This window comes from Cucurbita pepo, chromosome 3 (genome assembly GCF_057944985.1).
Source record: "Cucurbita pepo subsp. pepo isolate OVF chromosome 3, ASM5794498v1, whole genome shotgun sequence".
Classification (NCBI taxonomy): domain Eukaryota; kingdom Viridiplantae; phylum Streptophyta; class Magnoliopsida; order Cucurbitales; family Cucurbitaceae; genus Cucurbita; species Cucurbita pepo.
This window is the reverse complement of record NC_141800.1, coordinates 17,104,534-17,129,315: the sequence shown is the minus strand read 5'-3', so window position 1 is coordinate 17,129,315 and position 24,782 is coordinate 17,104,534. Positions and strand designations below refer to the sequence as shown.

General features: G+C 35.6%; 3 protein-coding genes across 3 annotated transcripts; 1 reads left to right on the top strand and 2 right to left on the bottom strand.

Annotated features, from left to right (window-relative positions):
• Positions 1-670: 670 nt before the first annotated feature.
• On the bottom strand, positions 671-5,490 carry PAP23 (purple acid phosphatase 23). Its single transcript, XM_023670516.2, has 7 exons — positions 5,026-5,490; positions 4,670-4,861; positions 3,462-3,798; positions 2,830-3,047; positions 2,556-2,746; positions 1,980-2,261; positions 671-1,047 (listed from the first exon to the last, which is right to left on the bottom strand). Exons 1-7 carry the CDS (start codon positions 5,276-5,278, stop codon positions 898-900), a joined length of 1,623 nt encoding a protein of 540 aa, XP_023526284.1. The 5' UTR covers positions 5,279-5,490; the 3' UTR covers positions 671-897.
• A 6,420-nt stretch (positions 5,491-11,910) lies between these two features.
• On the top strand, positions 11,911-16,595 carry LOC111790921 (putative pectate lyase 8). Its single transcript, XM_023672050.2, has 7 exons — positions 11,911-12,151; positions 12,712-12,765; positions 13,492-13,572; positions 14,375-15,017; positions 15,108-15,211; positions 15,451-15,589; positions 15,796-16,595. The coding sequence occupies exons 1-7, from the start codon at positions 12,045-12,047 to the stop codon at positions 16,015-16,017; spliced, it is 1,350 nt and encodes a 449-aa protein (XP_023527818.1). The 5' UTR covers positions 11,911-12,044; the 3' UTR covers positions 16,018-16,595.
• Positions 16,596-19,108: 2,513 nt separating this feature from the next.
• Positions 19,109-22,556, bottom strand: LOC111789685 (Inosine triphosphate pyrophosphatase family protein). Its single transcript, XM_023670337.2, has 8 exons — positions 22,328-22,556; positions 22,172-22,236; positions 21,968-22,031; positions 21,869-21,878; positions 21,471-21,502; positions 21,247-21,359; positions 19,558-19,634; positions 19,109-19,446 (listed from the first exon to the last, which is right to left on the bottom strand). Exons 1-8 carry the CDS (start codon positions 22,464-22,466, stop codon positions 19,332-19,334), a joined length of 615 nt encoding a protein of 204 aa, XP_023526105.1. The 5' UTR covers positions 22,467-22,556; the 3' UTR covers positions 19,109-19,331.
• Positions 22,557-24,782: the final 2,226 nt, after the last annotated feature.

Below are 24,782 nucleotides of genomic sequence, written 5' to 3'. Positions count from 1 at the left end.
TTGGATTTATCATTTAGAAAAACTATATCAAAATTAGTTAAATAATTATAATAATTTTTGTATAATAAAATACACAATTTGAATATATTAAAAAAATATTAATAGAGATTTTTTATTAAAAAAAATTAGTAATAAACTAATAAATATTTGAGAGATTTATGGATAATATAGAAAATAAAATAATATTTTAATATATTTAAATTCAAATTATTACGCTAATTTCCAATTTCACTAAGCAATATTTATTTATATGGTAATTACCAATATGGGAATTACCTGTTACTTATTTAAAGCTAATAATTGTTTTTTCTTTTTGAGACATACAAGATGAGACAACATTTTCAATCGAATTAGTTACATACACTGAATGAAGAGGTTCTTTCACGTTTGGATATGTCTTCACGATTTTAAAATACGGAGAGATTTCCATATCCATCCAATGAATGTTTCGTTTCTCATTTGAATCGATGTGGGATCTCACAAATCTCTTTGTCCCTAAATGTTTTTCAACGCATGGGAGGAATTACCACACTACCCTCAGCTAAAAATAAATACAATAATTTACAGTAACGAGGGATTTGATAGAAAAATATTGATAACATAGATGAGAAAGACAAGTGAGGTATACGTGCAGCATTCTTTGATTTTTTTTATATCGTATTCGAGCTAGTTTACGCACACCTTGTAACATTATGTCTTGAAATTCATAGAACGTTCATATCCTAGATAAGTCATCACGTGCTTTGAACACGTTCACTCAAAGTCTTCTTACATGCTAATGCTATAAGGCTAACCCATGGTAGTTACTAACGTATCGAACCTTGAACATTTTTCGATAAGGTTTGATTATAAGTTGTAGAGCAAGGAAGCTTAAAAGGACCTATAAACATTAACAATTCAAGAGAGTATTGAGACAGAAGCAACCTTGGCAGTTGGAGAGCACGCCCGGGGTTGTCGAACGATGTATATTTGATCTCCATGGTTATCTTCCTTGTACATATCTTGATTCCGGTGCCAAGTCCACAAAGCGTGTGTTGAATTTGTTACCTGAACTAGAAAAATAAACAAGTTTAGTTCTCAGCTCTCGCATCTGATACAGTGCGATAGGATCTTCATTAGACTGCAAGGTTAATGGACATCGAAGATTAAAGGCCCAAACTCATCGCTAGCAGATATTATCCTATTTGGAACCGAAGCATTCCTTATAAGGGTGTGGAAACCTCTCTATGCATTTTAAAACCTTGAGGGGAAGCCCACAAGGGAAAGCACAAAAAGAACAATATCTGCTAGCGGTGGGCTTGGATTGTGAGATCTTACATCGGTTGGAGAGGGGAACAAAGCATTTTTTATAAGAGTGTGGAAACCTCTCTCTAGCGTATGAATTTTAAAACCTTGAGGGAAAGCCCAGAAGGAGAGCCCAAAGAGGACAATATCTGCTAGCAGTGGGCTTGGGCTGTTACAGATTCGTTCCCCTCTCCAACCATTGTGGGATCTCACAATCCACCCCTTAGGGCCCAGCGTCCTCGCTGGCACATCGCTCAGTGTCTGGCTCTGATACCATTTGTAACAGCCCAAACCCACCGCTAGGAGATATTGTCCTCTTTGGGCTTCCCCTCAAGGTTTTTAAAACGCATCTATCAGGGAGAGATTTCCACACCCTTATAAGAAATGTTTCATTTCCCTCTCCTACCGATGTAGGATCTCACAATCCACCCCCTTGAGGTCCAGCATCCTCGCTGGCACATCTCTCGGTATCTGGCTTTGATACCATTTGTAGCAGACCAAACCCACTGCTAGCAGATATTGTCCTCTTTGGATTTTCCCTTTCAGACTTTCCCTCAAGGTTTTTAAAACACGTCTACTAGGGAGAGATTTCCACACCCTTATAAGAAATGTTTCGTTCCCCTCTCCAACCGAGGTAGGATCTCACAACAGACAAAAGTTGTATTCGGAGTAAGGATAGAATGATAAATTATGACCTCAAGCGTTCCATGACCAAAGCTGCTTTCTCTAAATGCACTCCACTCAGGTTGAGTGTTCCAACAAAACTTCCCTTCTGCTGGACCTGAAGAATAGTTCAAACGACAAACTCCTCCAATTTCAGGGATGTTATCACCAGCTGAAGGACATTTTCCAGGGTCATCAGCATGGTCCACATCAACCTTCTCAATGTTTCCACCATCTCCAACTGTTATGTAAACTGGCCCACAAGGGTCCAGCGTATAGTTGTACACTCGGTTCATGCGCTCGTAGGCATGTACCTGAACAGCCGAGACAGATAGCACACATTCGATCAAATGTTCATCAAATAACAAAGAACTACAGGCAAAATAAACTTAAAGTCCTAAGACAGGGTCAATATTAAAGCCAGTACAAGACTCAATGACCTGCAGACCATAATTCACAAGATAAACATGATGGTCAATGACCCTCCCATATTGAACTTGCAAGACTAGACATTTGTGTGAAGTTATTTCGATCTCTCGGGGGGTCCGGTGGGAAGAGGGTCAAGAAAAACAGGCATATTTCTGATCCAAGAGAGTCTTGAAACTTACATGACCAGAAAAAACGATATCGACACGATGCTCGTAAAGAAGGTGTTCCATTTCTTGGCGCATGCATTCAAATTCCTGGTAATGAGAAGCATAGCTATTGTACCATGGAGGATGCCAGGCAGCTACTAACCAAGGGGTCAGGCTACGATCCACTTTACTCAGATCTTCTTTCAGCCAAGCATACTGAGCACCTACAATGAGAGCCAGGCCATTTATAAAAAAAATCCCTTCAAAGTTCGAAAACTTGACTAGAATGCGTGTATGTATCTATTACCAGTAGCGTTGTAATCAACATATGCTCCCAACATAAGAAAATGAACTCCGCCAGCATTGAATGAATAGTAGAAGCTACTATTCGAGCCACTCTCAGCAGAGGGCACTGCAAATCTTGTCAAATATGATTCAAAAGTGATCCCGGAAATTTGGGGCTCAATCTCATGGTTACCCTCAATAACCATCATTGGAACTCGTGATGTCAGTGGCTCCATAAACCTGATACCCAATATGACCCATGTCAAATTAGCACGATATTTAGTATACAACATGTAAGCCGTGTTAGGAATAACGACTCTCCACAATGGTATGATATTGTCTACTTTGAGCATAAGCTGTAATGGCTTTGCTTTTGGTTATCCCAAAAGGCTTTGTACCAATGGAGATGTATTTGTTGCTTATAAACTCATGATCGATCCTTCCTTAAATTAGCCAATGTGGAATTCCCTCACAACAATTCTCAAAATGCCGTAAACAAAATATAATAGTTCCATTAAGGTAAAGTAAGAACACGTATTGTTTCCTAAAAAATTTCCACATATCTCAGAGACGTTTTCCAAACAAAACAAGTAACAAAAGATATTTTCAAAGATCTAAAAACAGGAAACAGGATTGTGTTATATGAGGTTTTACCTGCCCCACCCATCCCAACGGGGTTGATATGTCTCTCTGATGGGCGCATCTGGAAATGCACATGAAAAGCATGAAGCTCCTTTGCCACCCGTTGTGCGGTATTGGTTCGCATAAGTTAAATCTCCGAGCATCAAGATCAGAGAAGGATCATTCTTAACCATATGATCAACTGTTGTTGTTGAATTGCTTGTGAGTCCCAAGTCTCCAACAATGGCTATTCTATGAGGATATGAACTCTTGCTCGGCACCGGTAAAGTCTTGAAGACGTGCTCTTTACTCAAAGCTGAAATAGAGCTATCTCCACACCGGTAATAATACTTGGTTTCGGGCTCGAGGCCTGCAAGAAACTAAGCAACATACTTGGCAAATAAAAGGGAATAATACTCTACTCTAAGAGCATCTATGATAGAAACAATATATTAGGCAAAATAAAGGAAGTCATAGTGTTCTTGGAATGACCCTAATTTGCATTATCTTTAATTCAAGATATGAACCACCATACGAAAGAACATGCTTCAAAATGAAAATAACTTTCATTAGTTGATCTTCCCCCATGCCAGATGTAGAGGCTTCGGCACCTCTATAAGAACATCCTTTCAAATTGACCTCTTTGGCCAACGGCCCAAGCCCCAGCTAATAGATATTGTCCTCTTTGAGCTTCCCTTCAAGACTTTTAAAACGCGTCTACTAGGAAGAAGTTTCCACACCCATGTAAAGAATGTTTCATTCTCCTCTTCAACCGATGGGGGATCTCACAATCCACCCCTCTTCAAGGCCCAACGTCCTCACTGGCACTCGTTCCCTTCTTCCATCGATGTGGAACCCCTCAATCCACCCCCTTTGGGGCCCATCGTCCTTGCTGGCACACCGCCTCGTGTCCACCCCTCTTCAGGGCTCAACCTCCTCATTGGCACATCACCTGGAACCTCGCTCTCATACCATTTGTGACTACCCAAGCCCATCACTAGTAAATATTGTCCTCCTTGGGCTCCCTTTCGAGTTTTCCCTCAAGGTTTTTAAAACGTGTCTATTAGGGAGAGGTTTCCACACCCCATAAAAAATGTTTTATTCTCCTCCCAACCGACGTGGGATCTCACAATGAAACCATAAAATAACGAGATTTTTTCAGGCACTAAAACAATCAAAACAATAATAGAGTTCAAATAATTCCAACTACCATAAGAAATCTATAAGAAGAGCTTTTATACCGTCGATTTTGACATGATGAACGATGCCAGAAGTGTAATTAAGCAGCCCTTCAAATGGATATAGCTGACTGTAAACAGTCGAAAACCCTCTTCTCACACTCGTGTACTTTTCACTTTCTTTTCCATACCAAACCTCACTGGCAATAGACGAGGGATCCAGCGCAGTCACATTTTGGCCAATCTGAGCATCCCCTGAACCAATTCAAACAATCCCATATCCAAATTTCCATCAAACAAAACAACAGCAACTAATTTGAAAGTAAAAACACATCAATGATACTCTGCTTCCTCAAAACTCTTCGAAATTGATACAACGACTGAAAATAAAGTATGCAGAGACTGAAAGAATCAAATACCCGTAACCCAAGAGACCCACATGGAGCTCGGAGTTGAAATCGCAAGCGCTATCTGTTCAGGGAAGTTGGATGAAACATTCTTCCGTAGCCTGGGATGATCCAAGGGCAAATCATCGCTTCCACGCCTCAAAGACGGATCAAATCGACGAGTAACTGGCAGAAATGGCCCATCAAGGGTGGTGGGGATTCGTCGATGATCGGCCACAATCAACCTAATTAACAGCAAAAAATGAGCAATGCATATCCATTTCATGATGGCGATTTCCGTCTAAATCTTCTCGACAGAAATGGGGCGATGGAAGAGAGGGAAATGGAGATGAACTGAAGTGGGATTTCGCATCTTCGAGAGTGGAATATGCTGAAATTCGGGTGGTTATTTTTTTTTTTCAGTAGTTACTAAGAACAAGAAGTACGATCTATGATGGTGGGAAGAAGACGTGCGCGCCCGGGTACCACCGTTATTATATTGATCCAAATTACAAGCCTTTCACGTTCTCGACAATTTGGGATTTGGCGGTCCTTTTTTAAATAGGTTTGAATATTCTTTTTAAATATTGTGTTTATTTTAGTATTTATTTAATAAGTTCCAAAAATAAAAATTTTAATTTATATTTAAAATACGAGAGAAAGTGGATAATATCATACCACTGTGGATAGTCATGTTCGTGTAACAATCTCAAGATAAATGAAGTCAAGGACGGGATTATATTCTCCGTCCCCGTCTTCACCCAATTCTCGTCCCACTTAATATAAATATATTTTTAAATATGATAAACAGATAAAATTTTCACACCAAACAATTCTCTATGGAAAATTCCCACCCGATACTCACTAAAATAAATGGAGAATTTCACTTCTCGCTGACCACGTCCGATAGGAATCATCGCATCAATAGCAATAAGTCCTGTTTGAAGAGGCTCGTATACGGAATGTCTCGAAATAATACCAGGAGCGAGGGTTCAATTAACCGAGAGTCAAAAGCTGAAATTTCATCTCGATCATCAATAAGTTTAGCCAGGGCGTTTATAAGTCTTCATGGGGCAATTGTCACGGCTTATGGACCCGAACCTGGGTGATCTATCCTAGTCTCAATAAGTTTAGCTAGGGCGTTTATAAGTTTTCATGGGGCAATTGTCACGGCTTATAGACTCGAACCTGGGTGATCTATCCATGATTAGGATGAAACTTTGGTGAAACTAAGTGGAGGTACGAACCAACTGATGTCGAAGAATCAGTGGATGAGTTGTGGTTAGAGGTGAAATGCCACTCGAACTCAAAGCTAGCTGGTTCTCCCCGAAAATGGGTTGAGGTGCTGGACATCTAGGAGTAAAACACTGTTTCAGTGCAAAATATTATTATTATAATATTATAATTAAAAAAATAATTATTATTTCTTATTTTTGTAAATTTGTTTCGATAATTATTAGTTACAAATTTTTGTTTAAAAAATCTCATTATTGAATTGCAACAGGTAAGATTTGTAATCCAATGAACAGTTTCGTTTTATTGGGCTCAAATGACCAAATTGGGCTGGGCTCAGCCCACGAAGAAAAATGCCGGCCCGATATGTCGACCCAAGCCCACATCACACTCATCCGTACGTTCTAAAACATGTCGGCCCAATATTGTATCCGTTAATGTTGTTTTCCGTTTTCCTCTTTGCTTCGTCATTTATGATATAGTTTTTATAATAAAGTTTGATACCTACATCTATGTATGTAATTTGACTAATGTTCCTAAACTTATAAATTTTGATTCTATATGGTTCGTATCGTAGATATCATTAAATAAATTTCGAAGTGATTTCTAAATTAAATATGGGTTGAATTAAGAAAACGTGACCATTAAGGTCCATTTAATAATTATAATATTTTTCAATTTTTTAGAATTATAACTGTTTTCTCGCCGTTTATTAATTTTATTTTTCATCCCCTTTTAAATAAATATTGTATTTTTAGCCAAATTTAATTTTTTTAGAATGGTATATATTTAGTCCATAATTTTTAAATTCTATAAATAAATAAATAAATAAATAAAAAGTTAAAAGACAGATATGAAATTTTAAAAAGTGGGAGGACTAAAATGAAAATTTAAATAAAAATTAATTTGAGCTTATAGCATTCATCATTTAATATAAATATTATTGATACAAAAAAGTCAAAGTACATTTACAATAATAGCCTTTGGAAGTTGGGAGAATAAAAGTTATAATAATTAAGAGAAAACATGGAAATAATGATGTAATTTGTCCAAAAAAAAATTAAAAATTAAAAAACGGAACTAAATAGTTAACGTCATCAAGTCGACTTAATTTAAAATTATTTAAAATGTTTAAAATTATTTTATATACATATTTAAATATTCATTTCATTTATTGTAACAGTCGTATAGTTATAAAATTATTTTAAATTATGCATGTAAGTAATACCTCATCTTATAATAATTTAATGTTTATGTACCGTTTTTAAAAATTTTTTATTTTAATTTTATTTGAATAGCAATAAAGATGTGATTCCGAGCCATTATTCAAGGAGTATTAGAAATTTCGAGAATTTTAAGAATAATATATCTAGTAGCGGTGTGGGCTTGGTCTATTACAAATAGTATCATAGTCAGACATCGAATAGTGCGATAGTGATGACGTTGGCCTCAGAGGAGTGGATTGTGAGATTCCATATCGGTTAGAGAGAGGAACAGAACAAACATCTCCCAAAGAACTATAAATAGTATCAGACCTGGACGATGTGCTAGTGAAATGCTGGACCTTCGGTTCACAAAGAGGTGGAGAAGCAAAATTATTTATTCTTTTAGTAAAAAGAAATTTAATTCAATTATCGTACATTTAACTATGTTCGGTCTAGACCGTAAATATAAATATATAAGATAAATAAATTACCGTGGTAAATGTCGTATGATTTAATCTTTTAGTTTCATAATTATAAATAATAAAAAAATGAGAGAAAAAAAAAAGGTAAAATCTAAAATAAAATATACACGGAAGGCGAGCCGGGTTGGGCGGAATGCCAACTAAGATTTGAGACTGAGTGGGGCCCATAGGAAACAGACGCAAACCGGGTTGGCCACGTGACCCGATCCTGATGCGCATTTATGTGGTCCGTTGTGGGCCCCACTTTCGACCACGTTCTCGGGTTGGCGATGACCTGCCCCGGAAGGCTGGACCTCTCTCTCTCTCATCCATCCGCAAATCTCTGCTTAACAAACGAAATTCTTTAAAATATATATATTATAATGAACAAAATTTTAATATTTTAATTATTTTAATTATCGGAAAAAAAAAGGGTAATTTCGGTAATGTAATAATATCAAAAGATAAAATAGAAACAAAAGGTCGGCATGTCATTTCATGGAATTTAAAGAAATAAATACAGTTAGCTTCCGTCGTGTACTATATCATTTTTCTGGCACGATACTATAAAATGGGATAGTTAATATTCATTGACTATAGGGTGCAGGTCGTAATCGAAAAAGCTACCGTAAATTACTTTATTGAATAAGGTCAATTGTTCTAGATCGAGAATCTTATCTAACAAAAATTGACCGATAAAATCAGTCGTAGTTTTACTCAAATATGTTAAGATGACCAATAGAATAAATTTCTGCAGACATTTATTATATTATTAATTTTAAATCGCACAAAATAGACATTTCAAGTGGCAAAAAGCTTTTTTTATAATTACGTGAATATTTATGAAAAATAAAATAAAATCTAAATTTATACATATTTGGATATGAAAAGTGAGGCTTTAATTGGGCTACCATGCACATGGAGGCTGGAGCAAACATTCAAGAGGGTAAAATGGTCAATAAAGAGAGAGATTTGATCTCATCTTCACCACAGATGAAAAGTACAGGACACGTGTCAACAAATGGAGCCAGAAGCACCAAATAAAATTATCCTGAGGGGTATGGTGGGGGGATTTTTGTAAAATTCCAAATGATTGGTGCCAAATCAAATAATTTTTCTTGTTATTTTCTATTTATATTTTTTTTATTTTTTTATTTTTTTATTTTTTGTGGTTTTAAAATGACTTCCCATGTGCATAATTTATGTTGGTCGGGAACAATTGGGGTCGTTTTGTAATATACATGTTCTTTAAGGGTATAACAGCAACCTCATTTTTATTAATATTACTCTATTATTATTATTATTAAAAAAAACACTTGTGTTTTCTGTAGTTTAGGATACATGTTTCGATACGATTGTGAGGTTGTCAGCGATACGAAACGGATCAAAGCATACAATATCTACTAGTAGTGGGTTTGGTCTGTTACAACAGTGATTAGTTGTTAATTTATCTGACTCAAGAGTTCTTATTTTATCAAAAGCTCGAATGTTCGAGCTAAGGACTAGTGTTACTTTACCAAACATACATGTGAAGTTATTACCGCATTTTCTATATACTTCTCGTGTACTATGTAACATCGTATGACATAATTCTAGTTATGGGTTTTCCTCGAAAAGATAGTTTTTAACTTTAGTGTACTTCGATAGTCAGTGAAATCAAACTATCATGAGAAACTCGTACGAACATTCTTTTTTTCTAGTTTAACAATGGACAGTTGAAGATTTTGTTTACATTACTTTAAAAATCAAACGTTTAAATCTCTCGACTCCTCGTTGAACTAAAAACAAATATTATAGGATAAGATCCCGAACAATCACCGCTCCCGAAAAAAAAAAACATTAGAAGTAGCTAAGGACACTAGATGTACCTCCCAGAGGGAGAAAGTTTTGCCCTTTTTCTTATTTTGGGTCCAAAATTTCAATTCACAACCAAAGGCTATGACATATCAGTTTCACCAATAAATCTGCCTTCTAAACTACATTTGCAATTTCCCCCCTCATAAGTTGTTTATTTGCATTTATTCCCCCCACTTTTTTCCTTATTTGTGTTTAATGCCAACTACTTCATAAATTTCGTGTTGTTTTGTTTTTTTTTTTTTTTTTTTTTTTTTCTCAAGATGCCATCGAGAAAGCTCGATTCTCGAGCAGCTTTTAAATCTAGCTTTGTGGGAATTTTTAAAATCGACGTGTAGAGGATAAGGTCGGAAATACAATTTAATCAATTGAGTTATGTTCAAGTTAACTTATAGGTTTATTAACGTAAGTCAACTGAATTCATAAAATTACCCTTAATGTTCGTCAATGTCGAGATTTAGAACCTTCGGTTATAAAACCGTGTTTGAAAACTTATTATTCCATTTCTAACCCTAAAAAGTCAAACCCCAAAACTAATTACTTGCTTTGATGGGTTTAGCCCCCACACAATAAGTGGCCCTTTGCTTGGTGAGGGTGTAAAATATGTCAAAAAACAAGGGCAAAATTGTAAATCCACTGAAGGGAATTTCAATTTTCAACTTCCCTCATGATGGGAGTCACTTGGTTGTTCCACAATCCATTTCAAAAGAAAAAACTTTCTTTTTCTATAAATATTCTTTCAAAATTTTCTAAATTTTTTTAAGGAAAAAAAAGGGTTTTTTTAATTAAAAAAACTAATAATTATAAGTTATTGAAATAATTTATCCTAATTTGAATAAAAAAAAAAAAATATATATATATATATATATATATTAAACAAAATCACCTTTCACAATAATAATTATTTGCCTTTTAAAAAGTTTAAATTCTAAAAAAATCAGAATTTATTGGCTTTTTCAAAAGGGAAAAATAAAAAGGGAAATATAAAAAAAATTTAATTTATCCAAAAGAACATGAATTAGTTATTTTAATACCTAAATTTAAAATTACATTATCTTTTTATTTATTTATTTATTTATATTCCCTATCACACAAGCAATCTTAACTTAGGTTAAAAAGTATAATATACTCTTATAATGAAAAATAATTTATTTTATAAATTTAACCTCAGGTTTTTTACTTTCATTTTTAGTTAAAAAATTGTACAGTAATATCAACTTTAAAAATAGTAGATAGAGTTTATCAGCAATTTAACTTTATCTTCATTGGCACATCACTCCATGTCTGCCTCTGATAACATTTGTAATCGCTCCCTCAAGCCCACTAATAGATAGTGTCTACTATGTTAATTAATTATTATATTAACTTTAATTATTATATTAACTAAGCTGTAAGCCAATAAAATCCCTTGATTCACGACCGAGTCAACGCGTGACTCAAATGTTTACCCCCGTGATTGGCGACTAGAATATTACGTGGCAACCAAACAACCCCTAATAATTATCGTGCTACTTTAATTAATAATTATTATTATCATAATAATTAATTACATTGATTTGTTTTAATTATTTTCCCTTCTCCCATTTTCATTCCTTAATCTCAGCAAAATCACTAATTTTCCGTAACCTCTTCGTACTTTTTTTTTTGTTTCAAATAAATATTATTTATTTTTTTCGTAATAATTAAGGTTGGTTTTGACAATGTGTCTAAATAATATTATATATTTTATTAATATTGATTTTAAAGTTAAATTATCCATTTAAAAATAAATAAAATATCATGAAAATACCAAAAAAAAAACGAAATAAAATAATATTAATATAAAATTGACTCATACCAAAATGAAGATTACGTGACGGAGAAGGGTCTGATGGTTAAAGAGTCAACGTTTAGGAGCGGTCCGACGTAACGGGGAGAGAGAAAGATGTGGCACGTGGGGAAGACCGTCCGCACGTGTGGCGGGAGTACAGTGGTTAAAAGTTAAAATGGGGCGTTAGCGAGGGTAAAACTGGAAATGTGTGGTGAAGTGGTGGGTTAGGTTAAATTGTGAAGGTTAAAATGGTGACCTAACCGAGTTAACGGTGTTGACGTCGGTTGGAATAGTTTTTATAATTTATTTTTATAATTTTTAATTTTGAAGAAAGTCTATAAAGAAAAGCCATTTCGTTGGAAGCTTACTCCGACTCCATTACTGCGTTCTCCAACTTCTTCTTCTTCTTCTTGTTCTTCGTCTTTTTCGCTCTCCTTTCTGAAAATTTGTGTCTGCATTTGGACGCAAAAGGAATTGGAGTTTGGAGGAATGACAATGGCGGAATCTGGAGGGTGGATTCGTTTGTTTCTTCTCGTGGTGTTCATGTTGTTCGTCGGAGCAATTGCAAGAATTCCCAAAGACATTCCTGAAATTGAGTATGAATCTCTATCTCTCTCTTTAATTTGTGGATTTTCTGTTTCTTTTATCTTAATTCTTATCTTCGTCGGCGATTTCGCCTCCTTCTCTGTTATTTGCTCTGTATTTATGGGATCCGAGTTGTCTCTGTTGTTCTTTATATAGTTTTCGTTTGTTCTTCCTGATTTTGTATCCATTTTAGCCACATTATGTGAGTAGACGCTCGATTTTGAAACGTTTTTGGAGTTTTGATGTTTTCTAACTTCGATGATTCTTCAATTTAGCGTTTGCGGTTGTGTTTTCTCAACTACATTGTATTAATGCTGTTTCACTCAGAGCTTTTCATCTCTCGTTCTGGTTCTCATTTACAACTTGTGTACTTTGAGAAAAGGGCTCGTCCTTGGAACCAATTTCAGGAATGTATTATTGTCTTGTATTGCATATTTCGACCTACCAAACATTTCAGTATAGAGTCAGAGAGAATGACGAGGGAAGATGGAGAGTTCAATAAGCTATTCCTTCAAAATTTTATTTCTCCGTTTTTTGTGTTTCAAACTTGTGATTTCAATAAATTTTGCAGTAATGAGGCAACGGGGAAGTTGCAGAGCTCAAGCAACTCATCAATGGCAGTGAGGTGAATAATTTTTCTTTTTCCTCTTTTATTTTCAATGAATAAGTTCAGTTGAAAGAATAAATGCGGCAGATTCAGTACCTAACAAAACCTTTCAACGTTAATACCCTTCCTACCTTCCTCTACCTGAACTGATCTCAACCGTCTGTTGTTTGGCCTCTCTCAACTCTCTTACAAATCTCCATCGCTTGGATCTAGATCCCTGCATCTGAACCGTTTATTTCGTTATCCTTTACTTCTTGGGATTCCTCTCCTTCAGTAACAAATTTGGACGTCCTCCCAGATTTGCAACTTTTTCCCTTTTATGTCGTTTGTTTGTTGTGCTAAAAAAGGTTATGACATTTTCATGTGTGAGAGTGTGAAAATAGCCTTTTCCCGCTCGCTCTCCGTTCTATATTGGCTCTTAGAAAAGATACTTTCAACGGTTTTTGAGTATCTTTTTTCCACCTTTGAGTGCTGCACAAGATTCACTATATTGGACACTGAACTACGCGACGTGAAAAGAAAAAACGCGTTACATTATGCCACTCTCTTTTCTTGCGCTCCCTACCTTTGTTGCGTTGCCACGTTTTGCTTTATGATTTGCTGCTTGCTGGGATTTCCTCAAAATTGCATGTGCCTCTGTCCTTGTCAAAATGCATTAATGTCCTTGCCAAATATCCATATCCTGCCTATCAACTGTCAGTTCTGAAGTATCGTTCGTTTCTTCTTTTCTGTTGGTAATTTCAGGTTGGAGGAGCCTGAGGCTGAGACTCCCGGCAATAAGCATGCCGTGGACAACCCAGACGAGATCGCTGCTATGGTTGACATGTGGGTCTTCTTTTCCTCTTCATGTAGATTATAAATATATGAGATAATACCATTTATAGTCTAGAATTTGAATTATCAGTAGGAAAATTATGGAGGTGTGAAGGTTTAGGAATCAAATTTTTAAGGAAAATTAAGTAAACCTGTCCAATCTGACCAAATTATTACAAACCCACCTAAAAATGATCGATAATAATATGAACATGGCCACTTTTCTGTCCTTCATCGTCAGATTTTCGGTAGATTGAATCCTGATTCCAGAGTTGAAAACCCCCTTTTCATTTTTCGTCTCTCCTTCTTAACGTTGCATTAGATTTTTCACCTAAGTGTCCGTTTATACCTGTCTATTTCATTCTGTTGTTACTGTTTGGTCTTATTTCAGAACAAGACAGTTGAAAGTGGATCCATTTATTTTCTAGGATCTTGCTATCCAGTCCATGTGGACTTGTAATATGAGGCAAATGAACTTTTAAGTTGATTTGGACGAGTTTATTGCAAGTGGTAATTGCCCTTGAGTGGCCCAGTAGGCGACAAGGACCCGAAAAAATAGGCCACCAAACTTTCACCCATCAAACTGAATAGTCTCACATATTGACAAATAGGATTGCCTTTTTTTATGGCTCCCATTATCCCGTTCTTTTTTTGGGTGTAAATTTAATTATACAAGAAATTTACCCCCACCGACGCTGCTAGCAGGAGTTTCTGCTGTTATTTCCGCCAATAATGTGCTAATTATAGTTACTTCATTCTTTAAAGAGTTTTATAACACCGAAGATTAACCGTAAGAAAAATTACACTTGATCAGGAGTATCCGCAATGCCACTACGAGGAGAGAGCTTGGTTTCTTCTCGTGTGGAACCGGCAATCCTATTGATGACTGCTGGCGCTGCGACCCCAATTGGCAACAGAACCGCAAACGTCTAGCAGATTGTGGCATTGGCTTTGGCCGAAATGCCATCGGTGGTCGTGATGGTCGATTCTACGTCATCACTGACTCTGGCGACGATGACCCTGTCAATCCAAGGCCTGGCACTTTGCGACATGCCGTTATACAGGATGAACCTCTCTGGATCGTGTTCAAAAGAGACATGGTGATACAGCTGAAACAGGAGCTGATCATGAACAGTTTCAAGACAATTGATGCCCGTGGGTCCAATGTGCATATTGCTAATGGAGCTTGCATCACAATCCAGTTTGTGACCAATGTTATTGTCCATGGTCTAAACATCCATGACTGCAAGCCCACTGGAAACGCCATGGTAAGGAGTTCACCCAATCACGTTGGGTGGAGAACAATTGCTGATGGGGATGCCATTTCCATTTTTGGGTCAAGTCATATTTGGATTGATCACAATTCCCTCTCTAACTGTGCTGATGGCCTCGTTGATGCTGTCATGGGATCCACCGCAATTACCATCACCAACAATTACTTCACCCACCACAATGAGGTATCTTCACTTCATCCATCTACTCGTTTCCTTCTTTTTTTGTCCCTATTTTTCAGAGACAGTGCATCACGTTGTGTGTTTTATGAACAGGTGATGTTATTGGGACATAGTGATTCTTACGTTAGAGATAAACAAATGCAAGTGACCATTGCTTACAATCACTTTGGAGAAGGACTCATCCAAAGAATGCCAAGGTACAATCTTACTGTTCATCATTATTGTCCTTTTATTCATTTTAAGCCACCACAGTTTTCTGAAATGTCAGCTTCAAGCTGCCATGTCTTGATGACAACCAGATCCGTAGATAGATATTGGCTTAAAACTCTGTTCAGCTAAACGAAAGTGTTCAGCCATTTATAAGCAAGAGGACAATACTAACATCCGAACCCGTTTTCAATCTAACAAAATGGAATCAATTTGACCTATTATGCAGGTGTAGACACGGATACTTTCATGTAGTGAACAATGATTATACTCACTGGGAAATGTACGCCATTGGTGGAAGTGCAAATCCAACCATCAACAGCCAGGGTAACAGATATGCTGCTCCAACCAATCCATTTGCAAAAGAGGTACTAATACTCTTAAAAATCTTCAAACATCGTCTATTAGTGATACACTTCGTCTCATTTTAGTGTTCGATTTGTCTTTCTTTCGATGAACAAGAAGATACCAATAATAATAGCGGTAAAAAGATTAACCACACAATTTTTAAACTTTTATGCTCGACTTTTTCCTCACCATTATTTTTTTTTACTGAATCAACCACCTTCTGCAGGTGACCAAGAGAGTTGAGACAGCTGAATCTGAGTGGAAAAACTGGAATTGGAGATCAGAAGGAGACCTATTGATGAATGGTGCTTTTTTCACTCCATCTGGTGCAGGGGCCTCAGCAAGCTATGCTAGAGCCTCAAGCTTGGGAGCAAAATCTTCATCCATGGTTGCTACCATAACAGCCACCGCCGGTGCACTTTCCTGCCGGAGAGGCCATCCCTGCTAGCATTCAGATCCCTTTGGCTATCACAGAACACCCCCTCTATAGTTTTTCTGTGAATTTTTCAAATATTTACTTACAAATAGCCTTACCTTACCTCAATCTCCACATTCTATCTCCTCTATCATATCTAAAAACAAACTAGTGTACATTTTTATCTGTCTCATTACAGAGACGTTTCCCATTCAAACACCATCCCAGTTTGCTGTTTGTTGAGACACCCTGAAATCGCTCAACCTCGGCCTGCTTCAACTTCAAAAACACACCATTTGCCATTCAGCAAGCAGGTGCGGAAGCGTTGTTCTTGTGTTCATTTATTCCCCACTTTTCTTCTTCCCAATCCGTTGCTCCTCTTCCTTCAACTATCATTCTTACCCACCATGTCTACTATCTTCTGGTTCTTATAGGACCAGAATCATTTGAGTGTTTTATTTACATTTTCCTTCCTTTTTTGTATTTTTTGTTCTTTTTCTTTCTTTTTACACTTTGTTCTGTTTTGTGATACAATCTCTACACTATGTTTGTCAAACATTTAATTATCAAAGCAAAAGTTTGCTAAAGATGATAGCAAATATTTGTTGATATGTCTTTGTCTATCTTCCACCTACTTTTTCTCTTTTTTAATTAACTTCTTGAAGGTAGATAGTTGTAAGGTATTGGTTGAGAGGTGATGTGAAATAAATTCATTTGGTTGAATTTTGAAACCCATATATTTTCTTTTCACAAACAATCATAAATGTGTATAGAATTATTGATAGGCAAATTAAATAGGTTAGGCCCCTTTTTTAAAAAATAAAAATAAAAATAAAGAAAAAGATTAACTTTTACTTTTACTTTTCTTTTTCTTTTGATACTTTACTTTTTCTTTTGATACTTTAAAACAATTGTGTTCTTTTGGTTCTTACAACTGAACAGGACATATGAATTCATTCTCTTTAACTCAATCACTTGTCCTTCTACCGAGTGTAAGAATAGTTGAAAAGTCACTTGTCCTTCTATTAAATTTACCGAGTGTAGGATTAGTTGAAAAGATAAGATTTTGATAGTGATTATTGAAGTTAGATAATGAGGATTAATATGTCAATAAAGAGTTAATGTTTTTTATTTATATGATCGAGTAAATAAAAGGAAGAGCAATACAAGCACTTGCAGTAAATATTGATTTTTTTTTATCACAATACTTTTCTATTAAAGAAATGAACATTTGAGATCTTTTTTTTTTTTTTTTTTTCTTGTTCTCTTGCTCATAGTTCATTCATTTTCTCTACAAGGAAACTAAAATGATTTCTTGGAGTGGTCAAATTGGAAGTCAAAGTCAACACCAAATAAAAGTACTATGCAAGAAAAAAAATCATATTAGAAAACAATTCCATGCCCTTTGTCATGGGGCATCAAACATTTGACTATATTTTAGGCATGATGAACTTCAATGGCAGTAATCATTTTCATGACATTAAAAAGTTTTGATTTCATTGACATATACCAGTAACTTATCCATCCAACAAATTTACAAGAAATAAAATAATTGACTATTCTGTTTTTAATCAAGCCCTCAAAAAAATCTAGATTCACAGCTATCTTCAAAGAAGAAAAAAGTTCAACACATCTCGAGAGTAAAGAATTGAACCTTTGATTTTTCAGTCAAGCATAGAACGTCTCGATCATTTGAGTTATGCTCAAGTCAACCATAACAATTGCACCTTACTTTCATCCCCTCTAGTTCTTGTTCAAATATATGCTAATGGAGAAAGAGAAGAAATGCTATAACGAACAAATTTTGACAATAACTAATACTTTGATGACAATCTGTAACGGCCAAAGCCCACCGCTAGCAGATATTGTCATCTTTGGACTTTCCCTTTCAGGTTTCTCCTCAAGGTTTTTAGAACGCGTATGCTATAGAGAGATTTCAACACCCTTATAAAAAATGTTTTCGTTCCCCTCTCTAACCGGTGTAGAATCTCACACCATCTATTTCCTCTTAAATGAGCTAACGAGGGAGAAAATATTTTAAGGAAGCATTCCAAGTGTAATGATTCATTCCATGAACTAAATTCAGCATATGACCGATTCTACCACACATGGTAGGCTTACGCTCCACTTTACAACCGATAAGAGACTGTGAAAGGGCACCATATAATCAAAGAAAGCAACCTCCCACCACCTTACATTCTGGTTCTACACATACACATGGCTTCCAACCTTTCTTTCCTTTAATGCAGGCAGAAATTAGAGAGAAAATTTAAGCTTTTGGTTGGCTTGACAATATGTGAGGTGAGGTGAGAGATTACGTTAATATATACTTTTGCTTAGTGAGAGATTCAAAACTTTAACCTTTCAATCAAGGTGATTAAATCTTTACCCGATTGAAAAATATGTTTCTATGCTTCATATTTCATAAAATAAGATCCAAACTGAAATTAAGGTGAACTAAAAGCGCTAAAGATGTAACTTAATCTAAATAATTCTAATGTATGCAGCCACCAATTAGATTTTATTAAGACAGACATGACAACTTTAAATAAATAAAACTTTCCAAAAACTAGCATGATACCACAAGACAACTTAATAACACCAGAACTATTTCTTTCACTTATATAACTGGGGGAAAGAATTTTAATGACAACTATGCCTTCATCTAAACAGATGGCATTAGGCAAATGGGGTCTCCAATGAACAGAGCAGAAACTGATATCATGAAAACAGTGGAGAGTATTAATTTCCATCATGGATGATGGAAAAACAAATAGGGAAGCATGTGAGTCGGGCCCATTTGGCTATTGCTAGGTAGTAGGGACTGCAAACGTAAATCCGTACTATAATGGGCCCATTTCCATTTCTGGGCCCAAAAGTTTTCCCAAATGGATATGAACAAGGAGACACTAAGTAGAAAGGATGAACATTCCCTTTCAGTTGCAAATGCAACTCCTCAGCCTCAGACATGCACTTTAAAGATGCTGAGTTGTTGTCTCCCCATTCCATCCTAACCTCTCTTAATATTTCTCCCAATCTACTGTATTGAAAGCAAGATATGCTTTATAACAATTATTGATGTTTTTTCTTCTCCTTATCCATCTTCTAACCTTTCATTTATGCATAAATAACAATTATTGTTGCAATTTAGATGAAGAAACTATTCTCGTTTATCACATCTGACACTGTGTGATTTCTAAATTGGAATTTTAGAAGAGCCTTAAAGCCAAAACCCATCATGGCAACATGGCTTTCAAGCTCCAACGATCAGCACAGAAAATTCTAATTATCACACTGCAAAAAGTTTGTAAATAGTGTGTTATGACAGGACAAGATAGAGAGAACCTTTAGTCTTGGATCTGGTAGGTGTAATTAGCTTCAGCAAAGTGAGATTTCACCAGTGCGAGAGCACGGTAGCGATGAGATATCTTGTTCTTTTCTTCCTTGGACATTTCAGCATACCTATGAAATAAAGTAGAATCATAAGAATATGTTGCAGACCCTTTATTTATAAATTGATCGTATTTGTTGTAGTATGATTCTACAATGAGAGGGAGGGATAGATAAGCTTACGTTTGATCATAGCCATCAGGTTGAAAAATTGGATCCCAACCAAAATCATTAGGGCCTCTCGGAAGAACAATTTTTCCCTAATAGAGCAAGTAATGAGGACAAATTTTTAGTACAACAAAGAAAGAACCCAGAGAGAACTCATTTTCATACAGTGTTATTTTGAGAACAAATTTTTTCTGAGATCAATGAGTGAAAACTAGACAAATATGTATAAGAAGAAAAGGAAGTGAATAAGGAATAGCATCATCGTCCGAGCAACAATATTCAAATACCAGTGATTAATCTGTAGCTACCTGTGTTGGACAAAAGAATTATAGGTCGCTTCGTTGTCCTATCGCTACATGTTCTTGACTGCCAATACACCCATGAAATGGTCTTTGGCAACATTTACGCAACCACTGAATTTAAGGTGATCTCAACTTGATAGCTTCTTCTCCTTCTGGCCTTGATTTACCGACTTCTCCAACAACGGAATCCATTTGTTCATCTCTTATAAAAAGAATTGTTCTTCATTAACTACCAAAAGCAGCAACTATTCGTTCTTACACTAATGTCCAAAATTATTTCCAATCAAAGACTTGTATGTATGTATGTCCCTACAACCAGAATTTATCCAGAACTCCCAAATTAGACCCTTGAGAAGCATAACCTCACGAAGTTGTGCACTCTTGGGATGGTCAGTAGATCGCTATCATAAAAAACTGTGATTTCTAGCTTTCATACTTGCACTTAAAACTAATGTTTCCTTCCATTTGCCTTAACCACGCTTCTCTTTGACGTTATGCTCAATCAACTTTTGTTCTATCATATCCAAACTAAATAGCATTGCTATATATATTACCCAGCCACAATGTAAAATTCACAACCTCATATTAGCATTGATACACTCAATACCCAGCTGCAACTATCTGTTCTAACACTAAAGCCCAAAATTAACTAAACTAATGCTTCCTAGTGACAACTTGTGATATTCATATTAAATCTCTTTCTCCTCTTGATGATGATAATGAATTTGATGAAAGAAGAGGCATTATCATTTTCCTACTTTTTCCATTAGCATTTAGATTTATCTCCAAAAGGTTTCTTCCGTCACACAGTAAGAAACTAAAAGCATATTAGGTAGTGATTTTGAAATTGCTAAATCATTTTTGTCAGGTTCAAAATCATTCCAAAACATGTTTTGAATCAATTTTGATTTTATGAAAATAATGTTTAAAAATGTAAAACAAACATTAAATTGATTTTGAATCATTAAAAGTATGTTTTGGAGTAATTTGATCACAACAAATATAACAGACAAAATCACTCTCAAACATGTCCCAAGAGATCTTCTACAAATAACTTGAGCCCAATATGACCTATCAACTCATCTTAAGAATCCAACATTGACTTTCAAGTAGAAGGTCGAGGTTCTTCTTTTGGCCATGTAAGTTACTATATGTCTACAAAATTCAACTTCTAAACATCGTACTTAAAGAGAGAAAGAAAGGTGTACTCACAGAATTTTATTAGGATAAATGTTGGGAATATTGTAAAGATATGAAGTGATTATAAAAATAAACTGGATTGGAGGAGATTAAACTTAGAATAAAAATATCCAAACTTATGAAAATTGAGATAATTAAAACAACTGATTGGAGAAAATACTGCTCATCGTATAGTTAAGTAGGAAACTGTACAATTTCATACCGGAGTATTTCCCACAAATGTGATGGGTTCAGCTTCAGGCCCAAGAGAAAATGAAAAGATGCATGAAGCATATGCTGACTTGTCCTCATATGCCAACAACAAATTGTTCAGGCCTGCAAAAGACAGATGTAAGCAACACTTGGTTGCAATGACCAGCGTATATCACTGCCACTAAATAAAAGAAAAATGGTAAAGGGAAAAGCTAGTATGAAGACAAGTACGACCTTCATGACCAATCTTCTCCAGGAACCACTTGCTGCACAATTAAAGCCACCAGATGATTAAAAACATAAGATACGCGTCTTCTGCAAACTCAGCTGAGATCCATGCGAAAACAAACTTGGATAGATCTCAATTAGTTTTGTTAAATTAGAAATGGAGAAAAAGAAAATATTATTTGAGTAATTAGGGGAATCAATTTCTAGTTCTTCCAGGATGTGCCATCCTTGGACAGAGAAAGACCCTTTTCTCCCTTGAGAATCGTATGAATCCTTCAATTGTTGAATTCTTCTATAAGTTTCTTTAATATATATATGATGACAACATAGTTATGGTTCAAGTAATATGTAAATAAGAAACAAAGCTTCACCTAAGAAGGGGCATTCATAGTGTAGCAACTTACATGTATGGCCCTGAAAAAGAGAAAGATAACGATGTCAATGATTTGAACATATACGCTTGGAAGGGGAAGAGGTTTTCAAAAATGAAAAACACTGAATACCTGGTAGACCCTTCAAAGCATTAAAGCAGAGGCATGTATCTTCCACAAGAACCGGCCCGTTAACCTTCCATTGATCAAACCCGGCAACTCCAAATCAGTCAAACACTCAAACAAATAAAAGGATAAAATGACTCCTCTCTTTTGTTTTGATTCATCTGAAGAGTGACTCTTAATCGAATGACGGAAATGTAAAAGAGAGTGCACCTGAATAGCTGCCAATCGAGCTTTCTCTTTCGATATATCTTCTGGTTCGCCTTGCAACTCCGGCACTGATTATAATAACACAACAACAATAAACAAATGCTCAAAAGATCAAAAAACTAGGATAAAGTAAGAGAGAAAGAGAGCGCGCGAGTATACAATCAAGCTTGAGAGACCGAAAAGGAACGGAGTTGCCCAAGATTGCTCGAACTTCCTCGAGCTTCTTGGCGTTGCCGGTCACAAATGTCACCGGCCGAGGAAGCACCAATCCAATTCTTGAAGCAGCAACTGTTGCCATTCTGCTTCAGTTGCTCTGATTCCCGATGACGAAGAACAAATTATTCAGCTCAAGGCGCCAATTCTTCCACCCTAATTTAGGACGAGGGTTTTTCAACCTATATTTTAATTATTTTAGCGCTTACGACAGTTTTCAGTTTTTTTTTTTTTTTTTTTTTTTTCAAATTTATTTAGAATCTTTATTATTATACTTTTAAAAAAAATTAAATATAACTTTTAATGCTAATACTGTGTCCTTGTCACAAAGCACTTTTGATGGCAGCGAACTTGCGATCGTGAGACACTCACTTTCCGACGACAAGTGAGCTAAGTCAATTCGTTCTTGCGTCACCCACAACCAAGCTATGTATGCTCGAGCCTCTGACCTCGGTTTTAAAAGAAAGTTTTAGAAAACGAGAGGAGAGAGAGAGATTTTCGAAAGATATATTTTTTAAAGAGACGTTATATAAGCAAGCACGAGAGAAATAACAACGGTTCACAGCATATAACCTTGGGTAGGGAGAATAAATGAGAGAATACGTGAATTATGTTATAGTCCAACGATACGGTGGCTAAAAATTGTTTTAAATAAAAGTTATTTCTTATAACAATATGGCACATCTTTCTTTTTTCAGTGGCTCGTTCATAAAATCTTTATGGTTAAGCGACTCGTGTTTGTATGTGAGGATAGTTCACTCTTAAAAAACAAGAAATAGGTAATGTGATCATATCGTATGAGATGTAGGAGAATGTCGGGGCCCACAATTGCTAAATCCAAATTTTGAATATCGAGAGATCGTTACAAATGGTGTCAGAGCAGTACATATCCCAGTAAAATGTGGATTATGGACAAGTGACTCATGTTGGCAATGGAGAAAGCCTTCTCTCTTAAGAGTGAGGGGTAGACAACATGCCCATTGTGAGATCCCACATCGGTTGTAGAAGAGAATGAAACATTCTTTATAAGTGTGTGGAAACTTTCACTGGCAGACGTGTTTTTAAATCTTAAGAGGAAACTTATAAGGGAAAGCTCAAAGAGGACAACATCTGCTAGCGATGGGCTTTAGCTATTACAAATGGTATCAAAGTCAAACATCAGACGGTGTGCCAACGAGGACGCTGAGCCCTTAAGGGGGGTGGACACGAGGCATTGTGTCATCAAGGACTTTGAGCTCTGAGGGTGGATTGTGAGATCTCATATCAATTTGAGAGAGGAACGAGTACAAGCGAGGATACTGCCCTCGAATGGGTGGATTGTGAGATCCCGGGTGTGAAATCTGTCCTTAGCATAGGCCCTTTAAAATCTTAAGGGAAAGCTCGAAAAGAAAAGTTCAAAAAGGACAATATCTACTGGCGGTGGAATGCCCGGACAAAGTAATTTTTCATTTGTGCTTATTTGGAATTTTCGAGTCATGCTAGCCCTTGCATTGGGCCCATTATAAACCTACAGCTCTTAGCAGACACTAAAAGCCCAAATATTCACGCACAAATCGAGGCCCAATTGTAGTTAACTAATGGGCCGAGTACCTGGCCCATCTAAAAAATTTATATTTTTAATAAATGCCACGTGGAAAGATTCCACCTGGAGTTTCTCTAGGCAGTGACCCTTCAATTTAGGGAGCATTTAGGACGACAAAGCGCCATCGTCAAAATATATTTAATTGTTGGTACTTTATAAATCATAACTATTTAATGATTTAAATATTCTAATTTACACGTAATCCTCATTAAATATTTAATTATTTATTTCAATTTGCTCCTATAATAATTCAATTTATAAATATTTTAATTCAAACATCATCATTTCTTACCATAATTTGTGGAGTGATGTTTTTAAAAGTCGATTTTTTTAAAATATTTTGAAATGAATTTATAATTCCAACTCAGCAATTAATTAACTCTAAATTTAATATAAATGAACTAAAGTACTTAATTTAAACCTCCGTCGCTAAAATAAAACAATATTAATTAAAAAATTATATTCCTTTAATATTAAAATTAGATTTTTAAATATTTTATTAATACAAATTATTATATATTATACACGAATTTAGGGGTTGTGTTTATTTTTAATTTTAATTAAAATTTGAATGTCACGTGGAGAGGCCTAAAAATGAGGAAACCGTTGTCTTTTTGTTGAAGGCTTTGAGCAAAAGTTACAATGTCACTCTACCAGACACTCAATTATTATTCAAATTTATTTATTTATTTATTTATTTATTTTAATTTTCTATAACCTTTCAATTCTTTTGATGAATGTGAGTTGTATGATTTGATTCTTTACTTAGGATTTGATATTTCACGTGAGTTTCACGTGCGTGAGATACGTTTATAAAAT

Excerpts from the sequence above, each read along its gene's own strand:
- PAP23 (XM_023670516.2), bottom strand. The coding sequence starts at position 5,278 with ATGAAATGGATATGCATTGCTCATTTTTTGCTGTTAATTAGGTTGATT. Across the intron at positions 3,799-4,669 it reads TCATCATGTCAAAATCGACG|GCCTCGAGCCCGAAACCAAG; the intron begins GTATAAAAGCTC and ends AGTTTCTTGCAG. Across the intron at positions 2,262-2,555 it reads ATATCGTTTTTTCTGGTCAT|GTACATGCCTACGAGCGCAT; the intron begins GTAAGTTTCAAG and ends TCGGCTGTTCAG.
- LOC111790921 (XM_023672050.2), top strand. The coding sequence starts at position 12,045 with ATGACAATGGCGGAATCTGGAGGGTGGATTCGTTTGTTTCTTCTCGTG. Across the intron at positions 13,573-14,374 it reads ATCGCTGCTATGGTTGACAT|GAGTATCCGCAATGCCACTA; the intron begins GTGGGTCTTCTT and ends ACACTTGATCAG. Across the intron at positions 15,590-15,795 it reads CCAATCCATTTGCAAAAGAG|GTGACCAAGAGAGTTGAGAC; the intron begins GTACTAATACTC and ends CACCTTCTGCAG.
- LOC111789685 (XM_023670337.2), bottom strand. The coding sequence starts at position 22,466 with ATGGCAACAGTTGCTGCTTCAAGAATTGGATTGGTGCTTCCTCGGCCG. Across the intron at positions 22,237-22,327 it reads TCGGTCTCTCAAGCTTGATT|TGCCGGAGTTGCAAGGCGAA; the intron begins GTATACTCGCGC and ends TATTATAATCAG. Across the intron at positions 19,447-19,557 it reads CCTGATGGCTATGATCAAAC|GTATGCTGAAATGTCCAAGG; the intron begins GTAAGCTTATCT and ends TTTATTTCATAG.